The 24,505-nt window shown below is 41.7% G+C and overlaps 1 protein-coding gene across 3 annotated transcripts in view; it reads right to left on the reverse strand.

Annotated features, from left to right (window-relative positions):
* The window catches only part of KLHL32 (kelch like family member 32), a 221,428-nt gene that overhangs the window by 106,273 nt on the left and 90,650 nt on the right, over positions 1 to 24,505 (reverse strand). For all 3 annotated transcript variants that reach the window (XM_070376574.1, XM_005892257.2, XM_070376576.1), the window contains exon 4: positions 20,834 to 20,941. In XM_070376574.1, coding sequence (XP_070232675.1) covers positions 20,834 to 20,941 — 108 coding nt within the window. The remainder of the gene's footprint in view (positions 1 to 20,833; positions 20,942 to 24,505) is intronic.

Raw genomic sequence — 24,505 nt, forward strand, 5'->3', positions numbered from 1 at the left:
CAGCCATTCTGACTGGCGTGAAATGGTACCTCATAGTGGTTTTGATTTGCATTTCTCTGATAATGAGTGATGTTGAGCATCTTTTCATGTGTTTGTTAGCCATCTGTATGTCTTCTTTGGAGAAATGTCTATCTAGTTCTTTGGCCCATTTTTTGATTGGGTCATTTATTTTTCTGGAGTTGAGCTGTAGGAGTTGCTTGTATATTTTTGAGATTAGTTGTTTGTCAGTTGCTTCATTTGCTATTATTTTCTCCCATTCTGAAGGCTGCCTTTTCACCTTGCTAACAGTTTCCTTTGATGTGCAGAAGCTTTTAAGTTTAATTAGGTCCCATTTGTTTATTTTTGCTTTTATTTCCAATATTCTGGGAGGTGGGTCATAGAGGATCCTGCTGTGATGTATGTCACAGAGTGTTTTGCCTATGTTCTCCTCTAGGAGTTTTATAGTTTCTGGTCTTACATTGAGATCTTTAATCCATTTTGAGTTTATTTTTGTGTATGGTGTTAGAAAGTGTTCTAGTTTCATTCTTTTACAAGTGGTTGACCAGTTTTCCCAGCACCACTTGTTAAAGAGATTGCCTTTAATCCATTGTATATTCTTGCCTCCTTTGTCAAAGATAAGGTGTCCATATGTGTGTGGATTTATCTCTGGGCTTTCTATTTTGTTCCATTGATCTATATTTCTGCCTTTGTGCCAGTACCATACTGTCTTGATAACTGTGGCTTTGTAGTACAGCCTGAAGTCAGGTAGCTTGTTTCCTCCAGTTCCATTCTTCTTTCTCAAGATAGCTTTGGCTATTCGAGGTTTTTTGTATTTCCATACAAATTGTGAAATTATTTGTTCTAGCTCTGTGAAAAATACCGTTGGTAGCTTGATAGGGATTGCATTGAATCTATAAATTGCTTTGGGTAGTATATTCATTTTCACTATATTGATTCTTCCAATCCATGACATGTTTGCTTTTAACATCATTATATTTTGAAAAAGGGGGATGACTACTACCTACTTTTGTAAAGTTTACATATAAGGATAAAATGGAATAATCCTGGTAAAAATTTTAGAATAATCCTGGCATGTTTCACAGGGTAAGAAATATAGGTGCTACTATTATTATTGTTAATTCCATGAACAGAAAATAATTATTCACAAATAATGACTTCTATTTCTAATGTTTACATTGTCTACTACGGACCAGGTGCCATGTGAGGTAATTTCATACATGTTATCTCTCTTTCTTACACTGTTCCCCACTGCTCACTCCTGCAAGGTAAATATTAACCCCCTAAGGCAAATGAAGAAACTGAAGGTGGAGAAATTCACCCATTCAAACAGAAAAATCTTTTGTGAGTGCTGCACTGTCGAGGCACCTTTCCAGGCACTTTGGGTATGAACGTGAACAAGACAAACATGGTTCCTCGGTGTTCAGTGCTCACAGTCCGGGCTCTGGCCTCCAGGATAGACTGAGGTACCATCAACTGGCAAGAGTGAAAACAAAGGAAGAAACAGATTTGAAGGAAACAGCAAAAGTCCCATTTTGGAGATATGTTCAATGTGTGGCTTACTGGATGGCTATGGGTCGTCCAAACAGAGATATCAAGTAGTCAGAAATATATGAGTCTAGTTAGCAAACTGTAAGTCCCAGACCAAATTTTTCTTTCACATACTTTTTGTATGGCCTGTGAGCTAAGAAAAAAAACGGTTTAAGACAAAAATTTTACTTGCATTTTTAAAATTTTATTTTATTCATTAATAAACTTAATCTTTTAGAGCACTCTTAGGTCCACAACAAATTGAGCAGAAAGCAGAGTACCACATACTTCCTAACCCTGCATATGCATAAGCTCCACCATTACAAACAGTTCCCACCAGGATGGTACATTTGTTACAATCAATGAACCCATACTAACACAGTATTAGCACCCAAGCTCCATAGTTCATATTAGGGTTCACTCTTGGTTTGGGGTTTAGATGAACATCCAGAGTGAGTACAGAGTATTTTCACTGCCCTAAAAATCCTCTGTGCTCTGCCTTACTCATCCGTACCTCTCCCAAACCCCTGACAACCACTAATCTTTTTATTATCTCCATCAGTTCAGTTCAGTTGGTAAGTTGTGTCCGACCTTTTGCGACCCCATGACTGCAGCACGCCAGGTTTCCCTGTCCATTACCAACTTCCGGAGCTTGCGCAGACTAACATTCATTGATTGAGTCAGTGATGTCAGCCGACTGTTTCATGCTCTGTCGTCCCCTTCTCCTCCCGCCCTCAATCTTTCCCAGCATCAAGGTCTTTTCAAATGAGTCAGTTCTTTACATCAGGTGGCCAAAGTATTGGAGTTGCAGCATCAGTCCTTCCAATAAATATTCAGGACTGATTTCCTTTAGGATGGACTGATCGGATCTGCTCACAGTCCAAGGGACTCTCAAGAGTCTTCTCCAGCACCACAGTTCAAAAGCATCAATTCTTCGACATTCAGCTTTCTTTAGAGTCCGACTCTCACATCCATACGTGACTACTGGAAAAACCATAGCTTTGACTAGAACAGACCTTGTAATGTTTCTGCTTTTTAATATGCTGTTTAGGTTGGTCATAGCTTTTCTTCCAAGGAGCAAGCATCTTTTAATTTCATGGCTGCAGTCACCATCTGCAGTGACTTTGGAGCCCCCCAAAATAAAGCCTGTCACTGTTTCCACTGTTTCCCCATCTATTTGCCATGAAGTGATGGGACCGGATGCCATGATCTTAGTTTTCTGAATGTTGAGTTTTAAGCCAACTTTTTCATTCTCCTCTTGCACTTTAATCAAGAGGCTCTTTAGTTTTTCTTTCGCTTTCTGCCATAAGTGTGGTATCATCTGCATATCTGAGGTTACTGATATTTCTCCCAGCAATCTTGATTCCAGTTTATGCCTCATCTAGCCCAGCATTTCTAGTACTTTGCATACAAGTTAAATAAGCAGGGTGACAATATACAGCTTTAATTACTCCTTTCCCAATTTGGAACCAGTCTGTTGTTCCATGTCCAGTTCTAACTGTTGCTTCTTGACCTGCATACAGATTTCTCAGGAGGCAGGTATTATCTTCATAGCTTTGCCTTTTCTAGGATGCCATATAGTTGGAATCCCAAAGTATGTAGCCTTTTCAGATTGGCTTCTTTCACTCAGCAGTAAGCACTTAAGTTTTTTCCAGGTCTTTTCATAGTTTGATAGGTCATTTCTTTTTAGTGCTGAATAATATTCCATTGTCTAGATATACCACAGCTATCCATTTGTCTATTGAAGGGTGTCCTGGTTGCTTCCAACTTTTAGAAATTATGAATAAAACTGCTATAAACACCTGTATGTGTGTTTCTGTGTGAATGTTAAGTTTTCAATTCCTTTGGGAAATACCAAGCAGTGTGACTGCTGGATTGCATGATTAAGAATATGTTTAGTTTTGTAAGCTGTATCTTCTGTGAACATTGTCCCCCAATCTGTGGCTTGTATGCTCATTCTCTTGATAAAACTTCTGCAGAGCAGGTTGTAATTTGAATGAAATACAGCTTATCAAATTATTTTTTTCATGAGTCATGCCTCTGGCATTGTATCTAAAAAGTCATTGCCATATCCAAAATCATCTAAGTCATCTAAGTATTCTCCTGTCACCATCTAGAAGCTTTATAGTTTTACATTTTACATTTAGGTCTGTGATCCATTTAGAGTTGATTTTTATTTGGGCATAAGGTCTGGCTAGACTCATTTTCTTGAATGTGAACGTGAGCTGTTTCAGCACCATTTGTGAAAAGACTATCTTTGCTCCACTGCATTGTCTTGCTCCTCTGTCAAAGATCCGTTGTCTATATCTATCTGGGTCTACTTCTGGTTTCTGTATTCTGTTCCACTGATCTATTCATCTATTATTTCCAGCCAATACCACAGTGTCTTGATTTTGCTTTATAGTAATTTGAATTCAGATAATGTCAGTCCTCCAGTCGTTTTTCTTCAATGTTCTATTGGCTCTGGGTTCTTTGTCTCTCTCCACTGAACTTTTAGGAACAGTTTGTCAGTATCAACAAAACAACTAACTGGGATTATGATTAGGATTGCAAGGGAGAATGACATATTAACAGTGTCGCATCTTCCTATCCATAATCATGGAAGCTCTTTCCATTTATTTAGTCCTTTGATTCCTTCTATCAGAATTTTGTAATTTTCTCACACAGATCTTGTTCATATTTTGACAGATTTCTTCCTAAGCATTTTATTTTAGGGTGCTAATGCCTAAGAATGCTTTTAATTTTTTAAAATAGGTTGGAAAACGTGAAAAGATGAATAATATGCTAATATATTAAAAAATATCCAGCTGAGCTATATCAAATCCTAAAATATGATGCTGTTGAAGTGCTACACTCAGTATGCCAGCAAATATGGAAAACTTGGGAGTGGCCGTAGGACTGGAAAAGGTCAGTTTTCATTCCAATCCCCAAGAAGGGTAATGCCAAAGAATGTTCAAACTACTGCACGATAGAATTCATTTCACATGCTAGCAAAGGTGTGCTCAAAATTCTCCAAGCCAGGCTTCAACAGTACATGAACCGAGAACTTCCAAATGTTCAAGTTGGATTTAGAAAAGTCAGAGGAACCAGAGATCAAATTGCCAACATCCGTTTAACTTATTTAAGTAGTCACTCAGTCATGTCCAACTCAAGCGACCCCATGGACTGTAGCCTACCAGGCTCCTCCATTCATGGGATTTTCCAGGCAACAGTACTGGAGTGGGGTGCCATGTCCTCCTCCAGGAGACTTTCCCTACCTGAGGATCGAACCTGGGTCTCCTGCATTGCAGGCAGATGCTTTACCATCTGAGCCACCAGGGAAGCCTGTTGGATCACAGAAAAAGCAGGAGATATCCAGAAAAACATCTACTGCTTCATTAACTACGTGAAAACCTTGACTGTATGGATCACAACAAACTGTTGAAAATTCTTAAAAGAGATGGGAATACCAGACCACCTTTCCTGCCTCCTGAAAAACCTGTACGCAGGTCAAGAAGCAACAGTTAGAACCGGACATGGAACAACATACTGGTTCAAAATTGGGAAAGGAATATATCAAGGCCGTATATTGTCACCCTGCTTATTTAACTTACATGCAGAGTACATCATGCGAAATGCCAGGCTGGGTAAAGCACAAGCTGGAATCAAGATTCCCGGGAGAAGTATCAATAACCTCAGATATGCAGATGACACCACACTTATGGCAGAAAGTGAAGAGGATCTAAAGAGCCTCTTGATGAAAGTGAAAGAGAGAGTGAAAAAGTTGGCTTAAAACTCAACATTCAAAAAAAAAAAGATCATGGCATCTGGTCCCATCACTTCATGTCAAACAGATGGGGAAACACTGTTTCCCCATGGAAACACTGACAGACTTTATTTTCTTGGGCTCTAAAATCACTGCAAATGGTGACTGCAGCCATGAAATTAAAAGATGCTTGCTCCTTGGAAGAAAAGCTATGACAAACCTAGACAGCATATTAAAAAGCAGAGACACTGCCAACAAAGGTCCATCTAGTCAAAGCTATGGTCTTTCCAGTAGTAATGCATGGATGTGAAAATTGGACTATAAAGAAGGTTGAACGCCAAAGAATTGATGCTTTTGACTTGTGATGTTGGAGAAGACTCCTGACAGCCCCTTGGATTTCAAGGGGCAGTCCATCCTAAAGGAAATTGTGCCTGAGTACTCATTTTAAGGACTGATGCTGAAGCTCTAATACTTTGACCACCTGATGCAAAGGGCTGACTCACTGGAAAAGAGCCTCATGCTGGGCAAGATTGAATGCAGGAGGAGAAGGGGATGACAGAGGACAAGATGGTTGGATGGCATCACTGACCCAATGAACATGTGTTTGAGCGAGCTCCAGGAGATGGTGATGGACAGGAAAGGCTGGCGTGCTGCAGTCCATGGGGTCACAAAGAGTCACAAAGACACGACTGAGTGACTGAATAACAAATGTAAAAAAAATATGAAATTCAAATTTCAGCATCCATAAATAAAGTTTTGTTGGAACATAGCCATGTCATCTATTTACTTATCTGTCTCTGGCTGTTTTCATTCCATAACAGCAGAGTTGAGTAGTTGCAACAGAGCTGGATATGGCCTGCAAAGGCTGGATTATTTATTATTTGAACCCTTAAAGAAAAAGCTTGCTGATCTCTAGTCTGGAGTACAGGTGGGGACTAGCAGTCAAGAGCATAACGTTGTACCAAATAACATGGGTCTAGATGATGGTATTGAGGAAGCTGTTTAGATATAAACAGGAGGGTTTTGACACACGAGGAACTCAGAGCCTACAGAAGGAGGTGCAAGCAAAGACACCTGAAAAGGAATGATGGGGAGGAGAGCTGGGGGGAATAAGAATAAGAACCCACAGAGTGTGGTGTATTCACAAAACGGCTTCAATGGAGAGGCAGGTTGACTGTGTTGAATGCAGCTGAGTGGACACGATGCAATCAGTCCAGCAATATCTGTGACTATCAGATCAGTTTCAGGGGATGCTGAAGATGGCAACTTCCAGACCTGATGAATGGAACAGGGAGTAAAAAATGAGGAAGAGTAAGTTTTTGCAACTCTTTTCGTAAGTTCCGCTGTGAAGGAAAGCAGAAGAATAAATGGTAGTTGAAGAAGAAGAGAAAAACAAGAAAGGGATTTTTGAAAGATGAACAATAAAGCATGTTTTTACACGGGTGGGAATACACCAGTGGAGGAGAAACTGATGACAGAAGAGGCAGACATGAGGATTCAGCACTGATGTCTGAGAGGATAAGAGGAAGGAGGATCCAGAGCTTAAGTGGAGAGATGAGCCTCTCACAAACCAAAGATGTCTCCTCCAGCATAAAAGATAGGGATACACAGAATAAGTGCACAGAACCTGGGAAGTTTGGGGATTGATGGTGAAAAGATATATTTCCTGTATGCATGTTTCTCAATGGAAGAGGAGTTTCCCTTGTGCTATGTGTACCAGGGCAGGATAGTGAGAGGGCGACAGGGTTTGAAAAGAGGAGAAGAAAAGAAAAACCTAGCAGGAAGAGGAGGAAAGCAAATTTAGCAAGGAAACAAATTAGCACTGCCTGGCTAGGTGAGCATCCAACTGAAATTTGGGAATCTGAATTTGAAGTGAAAATGCTAACTTTTTTCAGCAACAGTCAGCGGAGTTGATACTTGTAGTGGAATTCAGTCAACAATTCTCTAAAGCTGCCACAGGCTGGAATCATGCTTGAGTCCCTCTAGGTCAGTGGCTATATTCTTTGGGTTGTGCCAAACTGTTTCTACCCTGATACCCATATGATAACATAAGGATGCATGGTTGTAATCAATTTTTCAAGAGCTGCATTTATTCAAATACCATATGTCAAACGGCTACCTTTTCTCCCTGCAAAGTAAACTGCAAGCAGTACTTGATAAAGTACTCCAGCTCAATAATTCATTCTCCTGTCTGAACCAGTGTAACTTCTGGAACACTGAGCATTCTCAGATACTTCACCATGCTCCATACACTAACAACTGAGGCCCCATTTCCAATAAATGCAATGGTGTGTTGATCTGTCATTTCACTGTCAGCCCACTTTGAGAAAGCATTCATGGCATTACTTCCATCAATACAACCCTAATGTCTTGTGAGTCTTGAACACATAGTAGGTGCTCATGAACCATTTGCTTTATTAATGGATCTCAATTTGAGGATAAACTATAAATGGTTTTTTATAAAGGATACAAACAAAATAAAGTATTCACAAATTAACTTAGAACGTTCAATACCTTTGAATTAACCCTTCATTTGAAATGTTTAGACTTCCCTGGTGGCTCAGATGGTAAAGCGTCTGCCTACAATGCAGGAGACCTGGGTTCGATCCCTGGGTCAGGAAGATCCTCTGGAGAAGGAAATGCCAATCCACTCCAGTACTCTTGTCTGGAAAATCCCATGGACGGAGGAGCCTGGTGGGCTACAGTCCATGGGGTCGCAAAGAGTTGGACACGACTGAGATGTTTGCATGATTATTCCACTCAAATGGAATATCAACTTGCAATATAAGTCTTCTCAAAAGCTTTGTTTGGCTAGTTAGGTTTTTGTCTTGAAATTAACCACGAAGCCCACATATGTTTGCTATCAGGTTGTTTTCTTTTAAAAAATCTTACATTCAGAATTATGAAACTCCCATCTATTACTAACTCAATAGAAATACTAAATGCTTCCAGCAGAGGGCTCAAGAATTCTTTTTTAAGACAAGAAGTTTATAAAATTCACTGTCCAATAGCAGCTGTTGCAAAACTTCAGAAGGCACTCTCACAAAAAACACGTTCTTCTTGATCAAGTGATTCCAGGTGTACAAATTTATTTTAAATAATCCAAACCTGTTAAAAAAAAACCTGTATTACAATAAAGCAGCATATACTATGAATTTATGGATAAATGTACTTCTATCTAATTCCAGAAAAGACATTAAATTATAATCACAAAAAAATCTATATTACTCAGGAGATGGGGAAAGGCCAGGGGAAAAGAACAGAAAAATAACATACAGTATGTTAGTGAGAATTTGAGTGAATATGGCTTTTCACTTTCATTCTTTATGTTTGTATAAACATCTTTTTCACTTTCAAAAGATGAAAAATAGTAATTTATCTTTACAAAATTTGCACACTTCTTAATTTTAGTTCTGAAAATAGGGGTGGAAAAAATTTAGGAAGCAAGTAGAATGGCTTATTTGTGGAACAACCTGGGATTCTGGAGACACTCCATTTTTGGAGGCAGAACTAACAGGATGTAGCACCACTTTATTCATGCCTAAATAACCCTAAAGTACCCCCTGGGATTCCAGAAATTTTCAGACAGGGCTCCTAAATATTTTCATTCACTTTTCTTATTTACATATACTCATTTTCAGCAGGATCTGAGGCATCAGTACAAGCATTTAAAGATTAGAAACGTCATTCGAGCCAGGAGAAAATAGGAAACAATGCGATGTTTAGAGGAGAGATACGTGTGTATATATGTATATATATCTTCATAACTATTAATAATGGCCTGCAAATACGGCTCTAAGCCTCCTAGCATTAAAATCAAAAAAGAAAATGTAGCCTAATACAAGATAAAAAGATGAAAATACTGAAATGAACTCTAGATTCTCCAGGCCCTGAGATCTAATGGAAAATTTCCTTCAGACATTATGACTATCATTGAATGACCTATCTGGTGATACTTTTAATACTAACATAAGTGTATTTTGTAAACTTTGCATAAAAAGTAAAAGTTAATAGAGATTCTTCAAAACTCAGATGTAGTTTTCTGAATTTCTCCCTTGATATCTTGATTTAGACATAAGATTTAGAGTAGATGAGCAGTGGTTCTTAAAGCAGGCAGTACAACCTTATAGGTAGCAATTTGGAAATGCATACAGATAGTTTTAGTTGCTCCAGGAAGGGGAATACTATTGGCCTTTATTGGACAGCAGCCAGGCAAAGCACAGGACAGCCACCAAATGCAAAGATGGACATGTGTCTGCGTGCAAGCTCAGTCGTGTCTGACTCTTTGCAACCCTATGGACTGAAGCTCATCGAGGCTCCTCTGTCCATGGGATCCTTCAGGCAAGAATACTGGAATGGGTTGCCATCTTCTTCTCCAGGGAATCTTCCTAACCCAAGGATTGAATTATTTACCACTGAGCCACTTGGGAAGACAGACATGTAAATAGGTGAAAAACTTGTTTATAAAACCCTAAGCCCAGAATTGAACTCTATTTTACATATAGACAAATTTCTATTTGTTTTGCGTCAAGATATACTGAATTTTCCAGGAATGCTACCACAATAAAAACCAAGAGAAGACTACTGTTTTGTTTTCTAAGGAATTTTACAGAAAGTTGTTCAGTACTTCAGAAAATCATGTTGCCTAGGGCATGCCCTTGTGGTATCTCTGTTTCCAGCAAAACATCCTTTTGTGTCACTCCGCATCTCTATGCAGCATGAGGATTCTACCTGTAGCTGTATACAGGCAACTGTTTCATTATGTCTTGTAAAGAGTTTTGCTCCAGTCTCTACATACTGAACTGCACATTATTTTCAATATACTTTATTTCCTTCTGTTTGTTATTTATATATGGTTAAGATATTCTTGGCTTCCCTGGTGGCTCAGATGGTAAACAATCTGCCTGCAATGCAGAAGACCCAGGTTCAATCCCTGGGTCAGGAAGATCCCTGGAGAAAAAAATGGCAACCCATTCCAGTGTTCTTGCCTAGAGAGTTTCATGGATGGGCCATAGGCTACAGTCCATGGGGTCGCAAAGAATCAGACATGACTGAGTGCCTAACACACACACAAGATATTCTTACTAGTGTTTAATTTGTGTGGGTAAGTTATATTATTAGAAATTTCATTTCAGGATAGTAAAGGTGGCCTTGTATATTAAGGGTTGATAGATGTGGTTGAGAACCACCAAGCCAGACTGGCAGGCTGCGTATCTTCTGAGAATTCGTTGTATGTATAATTCCTCCCAGTCAACTTTTAGTGAGAGCTTTCTAGCAAACAGGCTGAGGCTGGAATGTAATTATTCTCTTTTGCTGAATAAGGGGAAAAGTTCATGTCCTTTAAAAAGCTATCAATAGGCTGACATCTTCTTATGATAACTAAAGAGCTAATCAAGAATCTCCACTAAATATACTGGTAAGCTCCCTCCACTCAGATGATTTCATGAGACACCTAAAGGAAGGGTCACAATTTCCTTAGGGAATGATTCGGAATATAGCCAACCTTCAGAAATTCCAACGATCAAGAAAGAACACAACTGTAATGATGTCTGCTTAGAAATACTCTGAACAGGAGTTGCTACTCATCTGCCATAGCAAAGGAAAAACTCAGATGGACATGATGAAATGAAAAATGTCTAGCAATGGGACTTTCTGCCCAAACCGAGAGAAACAAGTGCACAGAAGTGTAAAATCCACCCTGAGTTAGCTTAATGGGGCTGACCTACTCTTTTGAGTTACTGAATATTATTTTTTTCTACTTTGGAGGACATCAAATAGAAAAGAAAGGATTGTTTATTGCTCCACTTGTGACAATAAAGCCATTATCAAGAGCACACAGGAAACATTTCTCTTTCTATTCACCATCCTGGCAGTAAGGTGGCGCTGGGAGGTAGATGTGGGAGGGAGAGAGGAGGACCCAAGGAACAAATCCAGCTCATTTAAATAAAGTTTTGTATAATGAAGACAAGGTTAAAACAGAGAGGGGTCACACGCATCCTTGTCATCTAATATTATCTCAGATATCCAGAGACCCTCTGAGTGTCATCAGTGTGCATGTTCTGTATGCATGAGCTCAAGTCCCTTAGTCCACAATGGGTCCTGCAGCACAGAACTTACGCCAAGAAAGATTATAAATGCTGTGAGCATACTGTTCAAACACATTTTGTTTTCAGTAAGTGTCTGAGTTTCACAGTGTGCCAAAGGAAAATGTCTGTGTCTAAAATGTGACTATCACTCAAGCAAAATGCTACACGAACACAATGGAGTCCGTCTCCATTTTTGATGTGTGGTGACAGCTCTCAAGCCCCACCACTCCCTCTTCCCTGCTTGCTCCACACCTGGGGGAAAATACAGGAAAAGTCTGAGGTCTCTCTCCCTTGATGCTGGTGGAAAGTTCAAACCACACAAGCCTCTGGCTACATGGAGAATCCTCCAGCCCCACCTCCTAAGCACAATAAACACCAACGCTGATCAATCACCCCTACTTGCCCTCTGAAGACATATTTGGACCTACTTGAACCCACGCTTTTAGCCCCAAAAGCCTCACTATGTGAATGAAAACGCTTTCCTATCCACTTGGTCCATGTGTGCTGTTATCAGTCTCAACACTGCAACAAACGCTGAGTGGGTGACGGGCCATTCTGTTTCTGCAGAGTGACTATCAGACAACTAAGAAATCCTAAATTTACAAATTGTTAAGAAAAAGCCAGGAAATACTTTAAAAAATCAAAATCATCAGTTTTATTACCAAATTGGAAAGCTGACCTCAGAAGTGTGGCCACAGTTAGACTTCCTCTCTCTGCAACATTTTAGACATTGCTATGCTGAGCAGATGGCTCTGTAATGCCTGCAGTACAAACCACAGCCTGAGTCTTCTCTGAGCAGACACACACAGGGATTTCATGAGGGATAAAGGGATATGAGTCAATACATGAGTCTGAGTAAACTCCGGGGGTTGGTGATGGATAGGGAGGCCTGGCGTGCTGCAGTCCATGGGGTCGCAAAGAGTCAGACACAACTGAGAGACTGTACTGAACTGAAAGGGCTAACAGGCCGGCACAGGCAAACTGTCAGTTAAAACTGACCCGGCTCTACAGGCAGGGGCGCTCCCACAGACCTTCACCTTGAATTGCTGTCGACCATGAGGAACAGACAGGCTTTGGATCCACTGACACTGTTCTTGGGTCCTCAGCTGAGAAAAGTAAGCTTCTGGGGTCAGGCAGGACCGGAACTTTTAAAATCTCACTTCTCAGTTTTTCACAATACACGTTTAGGTCCCCAACCTGTCCTTATAGCTTTGACTACCTAACCACATCAAGGATTTATCATTTTACTTGACATCCTGAGAAGCCATAAAAATTTCATTTGGCATATGGTCCCTGTCTGTCAAGTTGGTTGACACTTTCTAGGAAGCCACACATGGAAACCTGTAACATCCTCACCCCAAAACATTAAGCAGACACATCTGCTCATTTGTTTCAAAAATCCACTGATTTAAAAAAGAGAGAAAATCTCTCTAAAGGCAATAATATAGAGTTTCAAAAGATCCAAGAACGTGAAAACTCACTGATGGAATTCAAACTTATCCCCTTCATTTCACTCTTCTCAAACTTTTCTATGTCAACAGTCCAGTTATGGACTCTGGCACAACTCCGACAAGAATTAAGGTAAGAAGAAAATAATCACTTTCTGCACAATTCAAAATATCCTTCCTTAGACTGTGGATTGTAGACTCTGTGCTCTGGAGCCTAGGGCACAGGGTGCATACCCTGGGGGCCTCTTACTTGCCAGGCTTCTGTAGGTACTGCCAGGTGAAGAAAGAATTTTGCAGCTAAAGTATTTAAACCACTGAATGGTCCTAATGCTACTCCCAAGAGAAGCATTTAAAAAATATTTCTCCCAGATTTTTTCCATGTGCTAATAACATTTAGTTCCACCAGGTTATGTTTATAATAAGTAAATCTGATGGGGACTTTTTCTCATGTAAAGTGACACATCTTTTCCTGAAGGAATGGTTTATGAGAAGGCAGTTCCAATTAAGATTCCTGTCACTCTGCTGCCAGGCCTGACACTCAGGTCTCCAGAGAAAAGTATTCCACTGCAGAGAATAAATACACTTTCAATGATCATCAAAATAAGGCTACAGTGTCTGCCTTATCAGGGCTATAAAAAAGTCACATGAACACATTAAATAAACAAATGAGAATCAGGAAGAAAACCTTGACTATACAAGAGCAAGAAAATTAAGGAGCTATGTCTTCTAGTTTTCAATTCCTGATTACATGAGCACAGTTATAGCTAAAAAAAAAGTATTTCTCACTTCACAGAATGTCACACTTCCCTAGATTTCCAAAGCGTTCAAAATATTAATACTAATAGTTATACAAAATGTCCTTGTTGAGATTCTACTAAAGCATTCTCTGCACCAGGGAACAGTAATCAGGATGTGTGTCCCCAGAGATAGGTTCTTCCATGATGCTGAGGAACCAGAGGCTGGAGCTACTGGATATGAAAAGAAAAGCAAGAAAACAACAGATATCAAAGAGTCCTTTTCATCTGCCCAGATACGGTGTGCCTGGTTCATGGCTGGCAAAGTTAGCAGTACCTAGAAGGGTACTCTGGGAAATTCAAAGGGGATTACAAACCTATCATTGAGTGCACAGTTTCTCTCTTTACTGGGTTTCTGGAAATGCTCCATCAGGCAGCAAGGGACAGGACACATGGAAGGGAGAGTTCTCAGGAAAGTTAAGAGGAAGCCAACGAGCTTGAACCCCTTGCTCTACTATATGGAAGGCATTTAGTCCCTGACGACTGAGCGACTTCACTTTCACTTTTCACTTTCATGCATTGGAGAAGGAAATGGCAACCCACTCCAGTGTTCTTGCCTGGAGAATCCCAGGGACCGGGGAGCCTGGTGAGATGCCGTCTATGGGGTCGCACAGAGTCGGACACGACTGAAGCGACAGCAGCAGCAGCAGCTCAGCTGGTAAAGAATCTGTCTGCAATGCAGGAGACCTGGGTTTGATCCCTGGGTTGGGAAGATCCCTTGGAGAAGGGAATAGCTCCAGTATTCTGGCCTGGAGAATTCCATGGATCCTATAGTCCATGGGGTCACAGAGTTGGACACGACTGAGCAACTTTCACTTTATCACATTATCGGCATATAGTCTTTCGTCCTTAACATCATGGCAGCCAGAGTATTAATACAGCAAACTTTATTGTAGTTCTCAGTCCTATTTGCTTTCATTTTGGGCCCTTACCTACTTAAATTCCAAGAGGCATAATCAAAGACCTTTAGGACTACATGTTCTTCTGCTTGTTGAGCTGGTGGCTCAGACAGCAAAGAATCTGCCTGCAATGCACAAGACCTGGGTCTGATCCCTGGGTTAGGAAGATCCCCTGGAGAAAGGAATAGCTACCCACTCAAGTATTCTTGCCTGGAAAACTTCATGGACAGAGGAACCTGGTGGACTATAGTCCATGGGGTCACAAAAAGTCGGACACAACTGAGTTACTAACACTTTCGGTTTTTTTCATTTACACTTGCTGAGCAGTGCTCATATCTTTATGAAAGGGTCTTGATGTTAGGTGCTCCTCACTGACTGGCTGGGTTTTCTGAGGCATCATCTGAGGCAAGTAACATCTCCATTAGAATCCTTCTTTAAAAAAATTTTTTTTGAAGTGTAGTTGGTTTAAAATCTTGTGTTAGTTTCTGCTGTATAGCAAAGTGAATTAGTTATACATATAAATATAACCACTCTTTTTCAGATTCTTTTCCCATATATGTCATTACAAAGTACTCAGTAGAGTTCTCAGTGGGGACTTGCTCGTTATCTATTTTATATATAGTAGTGTGCATATGTCAATACCAATCTCTTTTTTAAAAAAAGTTTTATTTAATTTTAAGTGGTGGAAAGCTGCTTTATAATTTTATGTTGGTTTCTGTAGTACAACAGTCAGTATTACAGAACAACTGTACTGTGAATCCAGTTATAATTATATATATATATATATATCCCATCACTCCTGAGCTTCCTTCCCTCCTCCCATCCCTAGACAGTTTTTTCCCCCTTCTTTTTCAGATCTCTTCTATCAGGACTGGACTGAAATAGGAATGGACTCCTGGCCAGAGTTGGAAAGCAAGGAGATTGAGGGACAGCAGGGGAACAGGATTCCCTTTGCTCACCGGTAAGTAAAAGGTGGCATTTCCTCAGGTTCACTTTATCTTTTTCTTCCTCTGGCAGATCTTGCCAGTGACAATTTTGCATCATACCCTTTGCTTTTAACCTAGCTCCTGGAGCCAGCCCAGAACAGGACTTGCAGTCTGGCTCCTCTGCTCTCCATGGCCAGTTCCACTGTGTACAGCTGTGCAGGGTCACTCACGAGCACTGCCACGCATGCGGGGCTCTGCTCAGGTGATGACCCAAGCAGGGTGTTCCCACAGGAAGGGCACGCCTCTAACTAGTGTGAAGCCAGAGTGCATGTGTGCCTTGATAAGAAAAGCGCATGCATTTTCAGAGGATGTATTAGCATTAGGAGGACAATTTGATTTTTCTTTAAAATTTCCTGGATGATATCTGTGACCAATTTTAAGAAGGCTATGCTTTAGAACAGTGTGTAGGAGGAACACACACACACACACACACCTTGTTACACAGTGGTACTCATTCATCACACCCACTCTATACTTTGAATTTTCTTCCCAAGGCAGTAACGATTTTCAGGCACTTAAAATACTTAACATTTTATACTATGCTTACTACAACAGACTGAAGGTATAATCAACTATCAGGAATAGCTTAGGTAGATAATTTAAATGTTAACCCAAGATTTTTACAAATCTACATACATATCATGGCTGAAGACCATCTTTCAGCAAATATCCACAATAGTAAATAACAAGAAACTGAAGAACCATGCTTTTATTCATATTTTTATTCTAAACTCTTTGCTTAATGTTCATTTCATTTCCAGAGTAAGACAAAGCTCTTTTGCATTTTCCAAGTATACTACAATTCCATTTTTTGCTGTCATCTATGTTTATATTTCAAAGAGAAAACAGATTTATCATAAAGTCATTTTGGTATTTAAGAAACCAAACTGCCATGAATGTTGTTCAAGAAAGACTGTACCAAACTTCCACCCTGCAGCAAAGAATAATCACACACAAAGTACAAATGCAGCAACTCAGAGCCCTCATGAACTCAGCACTGGAAAAGCACCCAGGTCGGGAGAACCATCAAAAAGAGTTCACTTTCTATTTTTTTCCTTTTTTAAGATTTTATTAATACATTAATATTGGATGTTATATCACTATAAGGGTTTTGTTATCACAATGCCATTCAGTACATGTGAGGGCTTACTGTGTGCCAGGCACCAGGCAAAACAACAGCCTTAAACGTTCACAGCAGCCCTAGGAAGCAGGTAGGATTTATGATCCTCACCTTTGAAAAGTTCCAAGGTGATACATGTGAGCCCCTAGATACAGCTCCAGACAACCAGAAGATATTTTTAGAAAAGGTCTACTTGTGGGACAAACCCCAACTACTTCCCCAAGATCAGAATGTCCATCACATTCTCCACTTGGCCCCAGTCCTAGGATCCAAACCTGGCCCCCATCTTGAGAAAACAGAAAACTGCCCCCACAGACCCTCCAAGGTCTCCCCTTAAGGCTGCTCCCAAGAAGGCCACAACACCCAAGGGCCCCTCACCTGGACGGCTAGTCCATCTCCTCTCTTGGGGTTTCGAGGCCGAGGCTGTTTATTTCGCTTCATCCTGTCCTGGCACTTGGTGCAGCACTGTATACAAGATGGCTTAATAAGGCAGCCAAGGCCCCTGGGGCCTGAACACCTGAGCAGAGCACCAGCAGGATTGGCTTGCTAGTTGCCAGTGTCTCACCATGGTGACTTGCACCCAGGCTGTTCTATTCTAGGCTGCTGCTGCTGCTAAGTCGAGTCAGTCGTGTCTGACTCTGTGTGACCCCATAGACGGCAGCCCAGCAGGCTTCCCCGTCCCTGGGATTCTCCAGGCAAGAACACTGGAGTGGGCTGCCATTTCCTTCTCCAATGCACAAAAGTGAAAAGTGAAAGTGAAGTCGCTCAGTCGTATCCGACTCCTAGCGACCCCATGGACTGCAGCCTAACAGGCTTCGCAGCCCATGGGATTTTCCAGGCAAGAACACTGGAGTGGGGTGCCATTGCCTTCTCCCCTATTCTAGGCTAGTAGTGCCTAAAAACAGTTTCTCATGCTCCACTCCAACTCTGGGCCAGACTATTTCTGAGCTTACTTTTGAGTTATTAAGGCCCATCACTCCAATAGTGGGCTTCCCAGGTGGCTCAGTGGTAAAGGTCTGCCTGCTAAGGCAGGAGATGCAGGTTCACTCCCTGGGTTGGGAAGATCCCCTGGAGAAGGAAATGGAGGCCCACTCCTGTATTCTTGCCTGGAAAATCACATGGACAGAGAAGCCAGGTGGGTGACAATAAGAGGGTTGCAAAAGAATCAGACACAACTGAGCGACTGAACAGCAAACTTAATCTTGGAGGTGACATTGATTATAACCAACCTTATGTGAAGATACTGAGGTTCAGAGTCGTGCCAACTGAGATATTCAACTGATGCACAAGGGCATCCCTCTTTCCTCTAAAGGAACCTGCTGCTGCTAAGTCACTTCAGTCGTGTCCGACTCTGTGCTACTCCATAGACGGCAGACCACCAGGCTCCCCGTCCCTGGGATTCTCCAGGCAAGAACACTGGAGTGGGTTGCCATTTCCTTCTCCAATGCATGAAAGTGAAAAGTGAAAGTGAAGTCGCTCAGTCGTGTCCGACTCCTAGCGACCCCATGGACTGCAGCCTACCAGGTTCCTCCGTACATGGGATTTTTCAGGCAAGAGTACTGGAGTGGGTTGCCACTGCCTTCTCCCAAGAGTTCTCTTTTAAAACGTCCAAATACTTCCCCATCTCCTTAATCAAGGTATAACAAATATGACTTAATTTTTTCTTAATGACATAGAGCATTAAGAAAGGGCTAAGAATAAATGAAAAGGATTCAAAATTAAGAGGACTGGGTTTGACTCACTGGGTCAAACCTGGGAGATTGATCTTAGTCATTTACTGCACCTTCCAGGGCTTGTCATCTTTACAACAGGATCACTAAATTCCTCAGAGCTGTCTAGAGTATTAGGCTACACAGCACACATGAAATGCCCAGGGCAGTGCCCTTGTTCCTGAAGAGGGTGCTCCACGAAATGCCAGCCCACTTCCTGTCCCTTCAGTGCACAGTCTGAAAAGATGAGTTATTGCTGTATATGCTGCAAGACTGTCACCTCTGTGTGACATGTTGTGGGATGCAACATCAAGAATGGGTCACTGGGCAGAATAAATGCAACTCTGTCTCCCCCCTAGAACTTTGTTCTAAGTGCACACACACACATTTGTTCTTCTGCAAACTTCTTCCCTATTCCCTAGCAGTCTCCTTACCCTTCAAAGGGCTTCCCTTGTAGCTCAGCTGGTAAAGAATCTGCCTGCGTTCTCTGTGAAGGTTTGCACTGAGGAACCAAGTTAACCACATCCTCTCCTTTGTCCCCACTGTGTCTCATATTCTGCTATTATGCTTCCCACCACAGTAGGACATGGAATCATGTATATGACTCTCCCCCACCAGGATGTGAGCCTGCCAAAAGCAGCAGCCCTTATTTTAGCACAGAAGACACTGAACATAAGTTGGATGAAATGAAATTAAATAACAAAACACTATAAAAGAAGATAAATAACTACTCGGTATCTGGTCTGACGTAGTTGCTGCTGCTGCTGCTAAGTCACTTCAGTCGTGTTCGACTCTGTGTGACCCCAAAGACGGGAGCCCACCAGGCTCCCTTGTCCCTGGGATTCTCCAGGCAAAAACACTGGAGTGGGTTGCCATTTCCTTCTCCAATGCATGAAAGTGAAAAGTGAAAGTGAAGTCTCTCAGTCGTGTCAGACTCTTAGCGACCCCATGGACTGCAGCCTACCAGGCTCCTCTGTCCATGGGGTTTTCCAGGCAAGAGTACTGGAGTGGGGTGCCATTGCCTTCTCCACTGACATAGTTGAGTAGCTCTCAAATGAAAGTAGGGGGTGACGAGGGTGGGCAAAATGGGTGAAGGGGGTCAAAGGTACAAACTTTTATAAGATATAAAAGTTTTAAGATAAATAAGTCCTGGGTTGTAATGTACAACATGGCAACTATAGTTAACAATACTGTACTGTATACCTAAAACATGCTATGAAAGGAGATTTTAAAAATCCTTATCACACAAAAAAATCTGTCAACTTTGTGTGGTGACAGACATTAATTAAAACTTATTACAGTAATTGTTTTGATGTAAATCATTCTGTTGTACATAATGAAAATCATTCTGTTGTATACCTACAACTAATACAATGTCAGTTACATCTCAACTGGGACTTCCCTGGCAGTCCAGTGGTTAGAACTTCACCTTCCAATGCAGGGAGTGCAGGTTCGATTCCTGATCTGGAAGCTAAGATCCCACATGCCTCGTAGCCAAAAAACCAGAACATAAGTAACAGAAGCAATACTGCAACAGATTCAACAAAGACTTTTTAAATGTTCCATATCAAAAATAAATCTTAAAAATATTACATCTCAATTTAAACATAATTCTATAAGGATGGGTTTCGTGTGTTCTAATAGTTGTTTCACTAACATGCAATGAGGTAAGAAAGATGAAGCTTCAGATCTCTGTTCATACTGTTCATATGCAGTCTTGTTTTGATTTTCTCTGACAGTCATACACTAACATATGTTAGTTGTCACCATTACTTTCATTTAAAAAGCAAGAAATAAAATGAATGTGCTCTGGAGATTCCTGTAGGTCCTCTAATGATTTTAGTGCTGAACAAACTTTGGCTTTTAAACCATCACATTCTAATCTGAGGCCCTGACCCTGAAATAAATGCAGAGGATAGGGTGCCAAGATGTTAGACATAGCTCTTTAAAGCTTTAATTTGGTCTTTTGGACTTCCCTGGTGGCTCAGAGGTTAAAGCATCTGCCCACAATGCAGGAGACCTGGGTTCAATCCCTGGGTCAGAAAGATCCCCTGGAGAAGGAAATGGCAACGCACTCCAGTATTCTTGCCTGGAGAATCCCATGGACAGAGGAGCCTGATAGGCTACAGTCCACCGGGTTGCAAAGAGTTGGACACGACTGAGTCACTTCACTTTCACTTTTGGTCAATAAAGCCATGATTGAGTCACTGAGCTTCAGTGAACTGATAACAACGAAAATTCGAGTTATCTTGCAAACTCTCCCATATGATAATCCCTTAAGATATTTAAAAATCGTATAAGCAAGCCACTGAGCTAAGATTAAAATACCATGTTTCCTGGGTCATATTTAAAATCAAAGTGTTCTACTTACCTTTCTATTATTTTAGTTATTAAGTGGAGGCAAAACTTTTTTCAACATTGACATGAATAACAAGAAAAATACCTAGACCTCATTCCTCAAGGATAATCTCCTCTGGTCATGTGAAGTTAAGCCTCTCGGATGACATCTGGTACCATACCTGTCCTGTGTATGCAAACTCCAGAGCCTGCTTTAAGCCAAGACTGGTCACACCGTGTAAATTCACCTCGTCAGCACCACTTTCCACCATACAAAGACTGAACATGGCCTGAGGTAGGAGAGAAAGGAAGACAGTTACGGGACTTAAAAAGCAAGGGAACACAATGAAGTCCTAGAGAAATTAAGAAAGAAACAAGTTAAAGATTGATTTTGGTTTCTGAAATGCTTCCACAAGGCTTCCTTCACACAAGCCACTGCAAATCACTCTGGTGTCCGGTTACAGTAACACACAAAGGGCCCTGCGTGCCTCATACACAGAGTAGCACTGAATCCCGCAGCTGTTCTCTGGGGGTGACTTGGGTTCAGGTTCTCTCCCTGAACCCACTGTCTCCATCCTGGGGTCCCACAGCTAACCTAAAATGGGGAGCATTCCCAAACTTTCTTGCCAAAAGGACACGGAAAGCAGTGCCTTGTTCCCAGACTTCTCCGCCTTTCTTCCCTGCCTCATTTCAGTGACGCATCTCTTTCCTCACACCTGACATACATCACACTCTATTCCAGTGGTTCTCAAAGTGTGGCCCCTGGGTCAGCAACATTAGCATCTCCTGGGAACTCCTTAGAGTATAAATTTAATGGGGCTCTAACCTAGACCTTGGAGAAGGAAATGGCAACCCACTCCAGTGTTCTTGCCTGGAGAATCCCAGGGACAGGGGAGCTGCCATCTGGTGGGCTGCCATCTATGGGGTCGCACAGAGTCAGACACGACCAAAGCGACTTAGCAGCAGCCGCAGCAGCAGCAACCTAGACCTTGGAGAAGGAAATGGCAAACCACTCCAGTGTTCTTGCCTAGAGAATCCCATGGACAGAGTGGCCTGGTGGGCTGCTGTCCATAGGGTCTCACAGAGTCGGACACGACTGAAGCAACTTAGCATGCATGGATGCACTGGAGAAGGAAATGGCAACCCATTCCAGTATTCTTTCCTGGAGAATCCCAGGGACAGAGGAGCCTGGTGGGCTGCCGTCTACGGGGCTGCACAGAGTCAGGCACGACTGAAGCAACTTAGCAGTAGCAACCTAGACCTGGAGGAGGAAATGGCAACCCACTCCAGGACTTTTGCCTGGGAAATCCCATGGACAGGGGAGCCTGGCGGGCTACCAGTAACCTGGGTTGTAATAGGCTATCCAAGTGATTCCGAAGCTTACCAGAATCTGAGAACCACTGTCTTAAGATATTCAGTGAAAATCAATCTGCCCCCAAACCAGTTCTCCAAATGGCCAACGGATTGAAAATCAGTTTGTCAAATGAAAACTTTGAAATTAAAAAAAAATGCAGGAATTTCCCAGCAGTCCAGTGGCTAGGACTCTGTACTTTCACTGTCAAGGGCACGGGTTCAATCCCTGGCCAAGGAACTAAGATCCAATAAGCCACGTGGTACAACCAACAATAAATAAATAAAATTTTAAAAAATGAAAACCACTAATTTGTACACTTATAACAAGTTCAACTTAACAGGTAATAAAGATAATATTCTATTTTGGACCACTGATGATGAAATACACTATTTAGAAAACTGTACATCTATGTAGTGAAGAATTAACCTTATCCAAAGGACCTCTCCAGGCCTAAGAATATCCTGCCTGAAAGGAGTATCTCTGTTCTCTGGGGCTATGACCACTGACAGTATAACAACATGATTTATGATGGGAGCTTTGGTTCATACTGTATCAGCTGTGACCTCCAGAGGAGCAAGGGACCAAAGCTAGTAGTCTGACCTCCAGGAGAGGCTAGAGATGAAAGGTCAGCCACACAGGATGACTGTGAGTAAACACCAATAAAAGCTCTGGACACCGAAAACCTGAGAGAGCTTCTCGGGTTGGCAGTCCCCCGTGCATACTGTCACAGAGTCTGGGCAAGAGCGGGTAAGGCTAGGACTCCACAGGCGGAGGAAGGCCGGATGATCCATGTTGGGTCCCTTTCTGGACTCTGCCCTTTGTGTCTCTTCCCTTGGCTGGTTCTGATTTGTTCAGTGCAGTTGCTCAGCCGTGTCCGATCTTTGCAACCCCATGAACTACAGCAAGCCAGGCCTATGTGTCCATCACCAACTCCTGGAGTTTACTCAAACTCATGTCCATTGAGTCGGTGATGCCATGCAATCATCTCATCCTCTGTCGTCCCCTTCTCCTCCCGCCTTCAATCTTTCCCAGCACCAGGGTCTTTTCAAACAGTCAGTCCTTCGCATCAGGTGGCCAAAGTACTGGAGTTTCAGCTTCAACATCAGTCTTTCCAATACATATTTAGGACTGATTTCCTTTAGGACGGACTGGTTGGATCTCCTTGCAGTCCAAGGGACTCTCAAGAGTCTTCTCCAACACCACAGTTCAAAAGCATCAATTCTTCAGGCGCTCAGCTTTCTTCACAGTCCAACTCTCACATCCATACATGACCACAGGAAAAACCATAGCCTTGACTAGACAGACCTTTGTTGGCAAAGTAATGTCTCTGTTTTTTAATATACTATCTAGGTTGCTCATAATTTTTCTTCCAAGGAGTAAGCATCTTTTAATTTCATGGCTGCAGTCACCATCTGCAGTGATTTTGGAGCCCCCCAAAATAAAGTCTCACATTGTTTCCCCATCTATTTGCCATGAAGTGATGGGACCAGATACCATCTTAGTTTTCTAAATGTTGAGTTTTAAGCCAATTTTTTCACTCTCCTCTTTCACTTTCATTAAGAGGCTCTTTAGTTTTTCTTCGCTTTCTGCCATAGGGGTGGTGTCATTTGCCTATCTGAGATTATTGATATTTCTCTCAGCAATCTTGATTCCAGCTTGTGCTTCATCAAGCCCAGCGTTTCTCATAATGTACTCTGCATATAAGTTAAATAAGCAGGGTGACAATATACAGCCTTGACGTACTCCTTTCCCGATTTGGAACCAGTCTGTTGTTCCATGTCCAGTTCTAACTGTTGCTTCCTGACCTGCATACAGATTTCTCAGGAAGCAGGTCAGGTGGTCTGGTATGCCCATCTCTGTCAGAATTTTCAACAGTTTGTGGTGATCCACACAGTCAAAGGCTTAGGCATAGTCAATAAAGCAGAAATACATGTTTTTCTAGAACTCTCTTGCTTTTTCAATAATCCAGCAGATGCTGGGAATTTGATCTCTGGTTCCTCTGTTTTTTCTAAATCCAGCTTGAACATCTGAAAGTTCGCAGTTCATGTATTATTGAAGCCTGGCTTGGAGAATTTTGAGCATTACTTTACTAGCGTGTGAGATGAATGTAATTGTGTGGTAGTTTGACCATTCTTTGGCATTGCCTTTCTTTGGGATTGAAATGAAAACTGACCTTTTTCAGTCCTGTGGCCACTGCTGAGTTTTCCAAATTTGCTGGCATATTTGAGTGCAGCACTTTCACAGCATCATCTTTTAGGATTTGAAATAGCTCAACTGGAATTTCATCACCTCTACTAGCTTTGTTCATAGTGATGCTTCCTAAGGCCTACTTGACTATGCATTCCAGGATGTCTGGCTCTACATGAGTGATCATACCATTGTGATTATCTGGGTTGTGAAGATCTTTTTTGTATAGTTCTTCTAGGTATTCTTGCCACCTCTTCCTAGTATCTTCTGTTTCTGTTAGGTGCATACCATTTCTGTCCTTTATTGAGCCCAT

The sequence above is a fragment of the Bos mutus genome, chromosome 9, assembly GCF_027580195.1.
Source record: "Bos mutus isolate GX-2022 chromosome 9, NWIPB_WYAK_1.1, whole genome shotgun sequence".
Classification (NCBI taxonomy): domain Eukaryota; kingdom Metazoa; phylum Chordata; class Mammalia; order Artiodactyla; family Bovidae; genus Bos; species Bos mutus.